The following is a 9,313-nucleotide window of genomic DNA, read 5'->3' as shown; positions in this document are numbered from 1 at the left end:
TTTCTCCTTCATGCAAATAGCATCACACATTTGGTGTTGATAATGTGGAGGGATTTGGCCAGAATTCAAAGTAATCTAAGGATCCAAACTCATGAAACTGATTATTTTTCAAATCTCATATTTTCTAAGATGAACTGGAGCTCACGTTCCCTCACATCCTCCTGCATGCTTGCAGCCTTAGAAAATATCTGGTTCGTTTTTCAAACGGTCTGAATTTCTGATCACGGGGATTAGAATTTTCTGCTTTGTACTTCATTTTTGTCATTCAAAATTGCCCCGCAACCCTCAGTCTCTGGATGCTGAGGAATACTGCAGGCACCACGGTGCTGGGTACTGCAGGAGCTGCCTCTGCGAGAACTGCCCCAGCTTCTCCTGGCAGTGCGAGGCCGCTGGGGGCCGTGCATGCGGCAGCCGCTGTGCCATGGGCTACGTGCAGAACTGTAGGGCCCTCACCAGACTGAGATGATGGAACCAGGGCAGCAGCTTTGGTGGCAGAACATTCAAACAAGTAAAGATGCGAAAACATGGCAACATCTCTGTGTAAATCATTTGTCAAAAGTTGAAGTGTTGCCTCATTTTGTCTTTGGTAAAAACAAAGATACATGTGTGACAGGCCTCAGATTTTATTTTGACCAACATACAGCCTACACACAGCCCTCAGCTTCCAAATGAGCATTGTAGGAATTAAAAAAGTTAAAGCCGTATCTGGAAACAGAGGATCATCCAAAGATACAGAAACAAACAGCCCTGGAACCTGCTGGCCTGGTGTTTTGTTCCCCAGCCCATAGTCTGATGCCACACTGCAGCAGAAATGCCGAGTCATGGCCTGAACCAGTGATTGAGCACCTGGTGGGCAGGCAGGGCCAACCCAGGGGAGCTCAGGTGCACGCAATGTACCAGTGATTGGAAGGGGAGGAGCCAGGAGCCACCCCTCCCAGAGCTCATTTAAGGGTTGGCAGTGGAAGCAAGAGGATCTCTCTGGAGATCCCTGCCTGCTGGAGGCCCTCTAAAGGTAAGCAGTTTTTCTTTGCCCTACAGCTGCTGCGTTTGGGCTTGTTATTAATTGCTGCAGCCTGGGATTGTGCCACCCTGCTACTACTGCTGTACTTTCCATCGCGTTATAGAATTACAGTGTTGCACACACCTCAGCTGTTAGCTATTCTGCAGTTTCTGTAAGCAGAGTTAATTTAAACTGGCCTGATGGTTTGATGGGGGGTATCTCTGAAGGCTTCTTCAAAGCCAAAACTATAAATCCTGTCTATATAGTGTAGCTTGTTGTTTTTTTTTTAATGAGAGTAAATTCATTAGTAATAATTTACATGAAACATTAAAAAAAATATTGAGGATAATACTCATGAAGACTTGTAATGTTAAATGGAAATAAACAGACATTTTCACTCCCCATGAGCAACTGAACAGAAAACCCACATGGATGAAACAAAACCATATCATTTGCTTTGGAAAGACAGCTTAAGATTCCCACATCTTAACTCAAACTTTTTTTTTATTAAAGTATGAATGCATTTATGCTGCAGAATAGTTTACATACATTGTAAAGCAGTAAGCGTATTTTCAAGGCCCTCCTCAGTATGTCTCCATGCTCAGTCTACATGCTTTAACACTGGACTTGCACATACGCACTCACATACAAACATATAAACCCACAAAACACAGTGAGCTATCTGCTTCAATTTGCTTTCTTTTAAGGCTTCTGTAAGGTGCCCCAGTGCCCCTAACAGTACCAAAATTACAAATAGCATTGTATAAAGGAGCAGCATTACTTGCAAAGTATTGATCTGCTCTTGGCCTTAAAAAATATTAAGTGAAACAAGTTTTTCCTTTTATCTGAGTTTTATTAAACATCTGCATTTAAGAAAGGCATGACTCTTTATATCTGTGAACAAGGAAAGGTATGAGAATCTTAAAATGAGCTTCTCAACCAGAACAGTTATTCAAATCTGGCTCCTACTGGACCGTTTCCTTTGATTTTTATGGTAATGCAGCCCTGACTTCCTGACTAGGAAGCACCAGCTCCATCCAGCCAGGGCCAACAGAACACAGAGTTGAGGCTACCATCTTCATACCACTTCAGACCTGAGGTTGATGAGAAGTCACAGTTCAAACACTGACAACAGACCCAAGAGTCCCTCAACTCTTTAACAGTGGGCCACTCACTTGGGCAGCAAATAAGGGCTTGAAAATGCCTGGATAAGGGTGCTGGCTTGCTGTACTCCTAGCCACTGTGGGAGTTTGGCCCACCCTTTTTGGTATCCTGCAGTCTGCAACTACTGATGCTGATGAAAGAGGTGGCAGCAGGTATATTAAGAAAATAGGTACAATGAATAAAATAAAGGATAGCATATGATATAATGTGTACATACAAGCATCTTTTTTCATTCTTTAATCTGTGAAATGTGAACTAACTGCAGAATGCTAGGCCACTAGTCTAAAAGGCTATGTATGGCTGTCTTAGCCTATGTATGATGAAATTATTTTTGTGATGCATCACAGAGAGAGATTCTTTAGGAGCCATTAGGGCTTTCCAGGTCTACTTGGTCTTCTGCATCATCATCCCCCAGCTAGGAACACCAGAGGAGCAGCCAATAATATTGCCTGTCCAGTCTTTTAAGATAAACAGGAATGACTCTACTTCGCAGTGTGCACCTGAACTATAGAGATGAGAAAGAGGCAGCAATGAGTGGGTGCAAGACATCTGGGGCAAAAGAGGGGGAAGCTTTTTTCTCATGTTTACAACAGCAGCAGATTTCAATGTAACGTAATTACTTTAATGATGCATATCTTTAGGTACCAAATTACTCTCTTGATTTAAAAAGCTAGTCAGCCAAGGGTTTGGCAGTCTTTCTGTTCCCCAGTTTCAACTGTTGCTTATTCATCTATCAGCTCTGATTCCCTAGGCCGTTTCTGCCTTTGCTGAATCACGAATGAGTTCAGTCAGCCATCATCAGATTCAAATCCATGAGACACTTCCTCTGATGAACTATTCCTGTGGATCCGGCCATCACTTTTCATGCTGTGAAAAGTCTTCTTAAAGGCCTCCATCATGGCGTGAGCCAACTTCTTGGCCTCCAGCTTGCTCTCACACTCTACAGCATGGCAGTCCATCTGGTAGGACAAGTCATCGTTGATCTCCCTATAGACCCAAGCAAAGATGTTTGGGCTGATGTTGTGGTCAGCAGTGCAGTAGGCGATACGTGCTACCTGAAAGGTATCCATGTGGACTGTTGCCTCGCCTTTGAGGTCTAGATGATGCAGCCAGACTTGGAAAGGGCGAATTTCCAGAAGAGCATTAGCTGGGTAAATATCCTCCCTGGCAAGTGTGTGCTTCTTCCATAATTCAATGACTGGTTTCTCTGTGCAGCCTGACAAAAATTGCATCCCTGTTGTGGAAACTTTACCCAAATATGTAACCTGCAGAGAAGAGCAAAGATAGGTGAAACACAGGCACTAGATTCCAGTGTTGCTTCCTGCTACCCTGGGGAACTTTCTTTTGCCTGGAAAATAAAAGCAACTCACTTCCCAAACTTCCCTGTAACCTCATCGCTTCATTAAAAAACTTCAAACTGGTTGCCAGGCATTTGTTTCTTCAAATGATTTCACCATTCAAATTCCAACATTAAAAGTGTTCAATCTCCCAAGTTTCAAGGGATTGCACTCTCTTCAGGTCACCTGTAAAAGCTCAGGTTGAAAGCCCATGCCCCTAAGCTTGTATTAGCAGGAGCAGGCCTCAGGTAGCTGGGATGCTAACCACCTTTTTTTATTATTATTATTTTATACTATTTTCAGATTATTTATTCATATCATTTTCAGACACTAATAGTAGAGATCAAAAGAACACCGTCACAGCAGAAGACTTAATTAAAACTATTTAAATGTTTGTTTTCTTTACTGCTTCCACTATTTCTACTTCAGTATTAAGCCAGGAATAGCTCAAAACTGTTCAAGACTCTGTCTTTGAAAAGGGCTGAGCTACAGGGCTAAGACATTGCCTACACTGATTTAAGAAAATAAGTTGTTAAGAAAGAATAATAATAATCTAACAGTAAAGGCAAGAAGATGTGATTAAGCTAGATTTCTGTACAGCTATTTTGCTTACTTCTCCTTTTATCTAATCTACACAAAAAAAGCAGCAGTTTTCATGCCTGTGCCCTATTTTGTTCACTAAAAGTCAAAGTCACTGAGTAGTCCCTATCAAAATGCCATATTAAGTCTGTAGAAAAAAAAATTCCCTTAACTCTCCTCAGCTGCTAAAGAAGCATTATTCCACTCACAGCTGAATGGAAGACTACTTAATCTGGGAAAAGAGATTTCCTCCAGAAAAAGAGTAATGCTATAAAAATACAATTACACAGATTATTCTCCTTATTGCTATTGTTAGAATGCTGCATTTATGAACAAATATATGAAAGCAGAATTAGTTCTAAATTATCTCTTGCAGCAGTTACTGTTTGAGGTAGAATATGGTGCATTTCATGATGCCTTATAATATCATGTGCATTTTACTCAAGGTGATTGGAGAAAAAGTAATCACACGTGCTTTCCAAGCTTATTTCTTCAAAACATTGTATTAAGTACACAGCATCAGTATTTTATTTTTTACATGCTTTAAAAAGATTAAAAGAAAGAAATACAAGTTTGAAAACACCAAAAATCCACAAGGAATACAAATTTTGTGTCCCACACAAACAAGATTTTCCACACACAAAAAAAATATTTTGCTGCTAGTTTCATTCGTTTTCTTAAGCTCAGAGACCTAAATTAAGTCATAATTAAGGAATAAGCTTACAAAACAGTACTGCAAGTCCATGTGGCTTAAACACTCCTGCCAAAAAAGCAATTTCATAGCACTGACATTTCAAAATAAGAAGTCTTATTCTTTGTCTATAAATATTGTTCCTCTGCATTGGGAATATTTTAAATCTTGTATGGCTTTATAATTTTTGGCACAGTGGGAACCACACCAGCTAGAGCAGTTAGCAAGGCAAGACCTACCAGAGTTTTGTTTTGTTTTATTTTATTAGTGATGAGAGATGAGTTCCCTGAAGTACTGTACAGTAACATAAGAGAAAACCTCAGAGCTTGTAATGCCAACTGAACGTGTACAAAGAGCACATAAAAGACCAAAGAGTATGTAGCTGCAACATACTGTGGGGTAATCTGACATACATCCACAGTCATGCTCCTTTGAAAAGATGGAGATCAATGTGCAGCTTTGCATGTTCACAGGTACTCAGCGTATCCTCCAAAGGTTTGCTCAGTACCACTTCATATTTGCAAGCAAGATAGCAAAAGACTAACACGTGCTGCAAGTTAATTGTGCATCTGGGGTCAGATTCAAAGCCCACTGCAGCAATAGAATTCCTTCACAGACTTCAAGGAGATTTGCACAAAGCCCTTAAACCCTGAGGAAAGGAGAATTAGCCTCCTGTTCACGCACTCTGTCACTGCCCAAACGCTGCTCTGAATGCATGGCTGAAGGAGAGGTGCTGCCACTGCTGCAACGTCTGTGCCCTAGAGAAGACCAGGATTGCTTGGAGTATGCAGACAGGAACACCTCAGAGTTGAACCCAAAACCTGAGGCCCAGCAGAGAAGGGCTGCATCAAGAGGCAGATACCGCAGCATGCTGGCAGTGATACCCAGGCAATGCTCAGGGCACCACCAGCAGCAGAGGCTGCTCCTCCCCCTGCTGCCAACTGCACCCTGACAGCTACCAACTCCCATGTGGGCTGCCCAGCTCTGGTGTTAAAAAGTAATTCCTTAAATAAAGTTATTAGATGAAGAAAAGTGGTGAATTACTCTGGATGCACACACTAGGGGCAAAGCAGCTAGTGAGAAGGATGGGGTGATGGCTCACTTACCAAAATGGACCTAACAGTCTTACTGTCCCCAGTGTGCCATGGCATAATGGTGTAGCAGCATTTGGAAAGTTGCTTCCTTACACAACGCATTGCATCATCATTATATACAATCATTTTCCTCTGAGGACACATTCATAAATACTTATGCTTAGACAATATGATGAGGCATTCACAAAGTTAAAAAAAAGGAAAAAGGAAAAGGAAGGAAGGGAATGGAAGAGCCTATCAGTGCCACTGTGTTAACCTCAAGGAACACAAGTATCTCATATTGTATCTTCCTCCAGGGGAAGAAATATATTTCCTTATGGTTCTTGCAGTCCTCGGTTTGTGCATCTCATTTTTCCAAGGGATTCCTGGAAGATCCAATTCCCTGTGGATGCCCTGTGCATGTTAAAAATTATCTATATTCTTTCCATCCCCTCTGCGAAAACTGGCACTTTCCATCAGATCTTTCTCTTGCAGGCAATCCACTGCCACCCAACACAACACCGAATACTTGTGGTTTCAGCACTTCTGAGCTTGCAAACATTCAAACCTTGAGGAAAAGCCAAGATGCTCTGAAGAGCTCCTTATTTTTGCCCTAGAGACTTGCCAACACTGATGTCAGTATCTGAGAAAACTGTCCTCAGTGGAATAACACCATGCCTTGGCCTTTCATAACAGCCACAGACACATAAAGATGCTTCATGTCAACATACATGATGTGTCTTCCATTCCCTATGATGGACACATAAAACCATGGAGAATTTTGATGTTGTTTTAAATGTCTTCAGTCCAGTAAAATATAGTCAAAATATGCTTTAATAACTAGGCTTGACAAAGCCTAATTACAAACTCTAAAAAGACCAAAGGAGCAGCTGACAGAAATCTTCACTACTATCACAGTCTGATGTCAAATGTAATAAGGACTTTTCAATTTTCAGACACAGTTCCTTTCTTCATAATTGAGCACATATTGTTTATCTTCAGCTCGTCTGAGAAAAGAACAGCTCAGCTCCTATACATACCAAGCACAGCTCCATAGCACCATGCAGCTGATGGCCCACTGGGCACAAAAAGCTCCACATTATAAGTCGGTTCTGCCATAAATTTTTCTTCACCTGAGCTCAAAAGTCAAGTAGCCCAATTTCCTTTTCTCCCTCTGTCCCCCATCCCCAGTCTGTCAATTAAGATTGTTCCAGGAAAGTGGATCCAAGCTGTAAAGAGGTATAATTATTACATTACGCAGGGGCAGATGCTCTCTTGACACAGGAGTCTGGCATGGGAACATGGAGGCACACAGGACTCCAGGAGCTCTCATTCAAGACTGTGATCAAAAAGTCATACAGAAAATGAACTACTTGATTATTTAATATATCTTATTTCCTTGACATCAGACAACAAGCGCCTTGTTAACACAGTTAACAAAGAAAATGAAAAAAAAAAATAATGAAATGAAGCACTCGACTTGAGCCATCAGTTATTTACCCTGCGTATCTGCAATCACCAAAGTCCAGGCTCTGATATGAAGTACAGTATTTGTTACCGAAACAGCACCATCACAGAGTGCAACAGCAGCAGAGAGAAGGTTAATGATCCTGAGTGGCTGATCCCACAGAGGCAGTGGCTGGCCCTGGGAGAGGAAAAGGAAAGCCAGCTGGGATACTACAACAGCCCTGAAGAAGCTGGAATCTTAATTGATCTCAGCGCTGGTGACTCTCTCCCCCACCATATGGCTCTCTATCCTTCCTATCATCATCTCTGGATGCTCAGATATCTCTGGATTCTCTCTATTCTCCCACAGTCCTGGTGCAGCCTGGCAGGACTGACCATGATGTCTGCCAGAGCTATAGTGACAGGGACACAGTACAGCATCAGGAAGGCCAGCCAGGAGACAAGGCATTGCTGCAGTGGGAGCATGCAGCAAGCACCCAGTGCTCTCCCTGTGCTTTCACAGTACCTTCATCAACCACCACCAGCGCAGCGCTAGAGCACTCGCTGCCAGCCGACGTCCCATGGCCTGGCCTGGCCTGGCCCAGCCCTGCTTGCGCGTGGGCAGCGACTGCTTCAGGCCAGCAGTGCAGGGATGTAGAGCCAAAGAGCACTTTTTGGCTCTGGAGAAAAAATAAAAATATCCCAGACATTCCACTGGGTCACTAAGCAAATATTGTGATCTGCATTCAAGCAACGTTTGCTCAAGACCCAAAAAGCTAACTCAGTTAAGGGGAGAAAAAAGGCTGCACAGTTTCCTCTGCCTGACGCGGCTGCTTTGCCCACACAGAGGCCTTCCAGGCAAAGCTTTCACAGCACAAACATGGGGCCTTTGTAGGAACTGCTGGGCTCCACAGAAACGCTCCGTAAGTGCAGTGGCTCACAGATACGTGTGAAGAAGCGTTTTATTTTAGAGAAGCAGTTCAGAGGGAGAGCAGATTGAGCTGGGCAACCATCTAATGGAAAATAACCATTGCCTGATGGCTGCCCTTCAGTTTAGGAGGGAGAGGAACTGCCACCCTTTGCTAACATCAAATCTTGCTGAGGAACAAAAATGCAGCTCTAGAAGAAGAAGGAAACACCCTTCTTCTGGGGAGGGAGCTGCCAGCCAGGCTTCCCATGGTGGTATATTGGGTGAGCAGCAGGAACACCAAGCACCAAAGAGCCGAGCACCCATGGGGCTCAAGCCCTAATTCCTACCACTGCATGAAGGCAAGGAGGGAATGGTGATGGTTGATAAATTTCATGTTTGGTAAATAAATGTGCTGGAAAAGATTTACCTTTTACAGCTTAATTGGAATCAATTGAGAGGAATCAAATAACAAAAAGCAAACTGTCTCCACAAGCCAAATAGCCAGTATAGGATAAAGAAGGCAGCAAGTGAGCTCTCCTTTGGACACACAACCCTGAGAAATGCAGCAGTCTGATCTTTTCACCTTGTATTACACCAGACTGCTGCTCAGTGAGTTTCTTTATAAACTATCCTGGAGATAAAATTACTGTCCTCAGTAAGAGCAGACTATTACGTTCTGTCCAACTGGCAAAACCCAGTTAACCAAGCCCAAAGACAACCTCAGGCAGAGCCAGCTCTGCATCCTCCACAGCACCGCTCCCTGCAGCCACCCATTAACAACAAAGGGATATTCTTTTGCATTTCATTTTCCACTGGACAGGAAACTCTTTTTGTGGTTTGGCTTGTGGAGATGAGTCTGAAATGAAATCAAGTGGAACTAGCAAGCTGAAATTAGCTTGTACTCAGAGACACTTGGGTCCCAGTGTGAGTGAATACCGCACTATCTAAAAGTCAAGGAATCACACAAATTCTAACAGCAATTTAAAATAGTTGCAGTGCTAGACATAAATGAATGAACAAGATCATAAGGAACCTCAGCAGGATGGCTGGACACCCAAATGTACAAGATTATGACTGCTTTTATTCTGAATTATTTTTCATCTTGATATTTAG

The 9,313-nt window shown here is 42.7% G+C and overlaps 1 protein-coding gene across 2 annotated transcripts in view; it reads right to left on the bottom strand.

The window, feature by feature from the left end:
- Window positions 1–1,027: 1,027 nt before the first annotated feature.
- Window positions 1,028–9,313, bottom strand: part of PID1 (phosphotyrosine interaction domain containing 1) — a 78,035-nt gene continuing 69,749 nt past the window's right edge. For both annotated transcript variants that reach the window (XM_048954411.1, XM_048954412.1), the window contains exon 3: window positions 1,028–3,429. In XM_048954411.1, the coding sequence (XP_048810368.1) occupies window positions 2,953–3,429 (477 nt within the window). In that variant the 3' untranslated portion in view covers window positions 1,028–2,952. The remainder of the gene's footprint in view (window positions 3,430–9,313) is intronic.

Source organism: Lagopus muta, chromosome 9, assembly GCF_023343835.1.
Source record: "Lagopus muta isolate bLagMut1 chromosome 9, bLagMut1 primary, whole genome shotgun sequence".
NCBI classification, from domain to species: domain Eukaryota; kingdom Metazoa; phylum Chordata; class Aves; order Galliformes; family Phasianidae; genus Lagopus; species Lagopus muta.
Note: the sequence above shows the minus strand (reverse complement) of the source record. Positions and strands in the feature narration are given on the sequence as shown.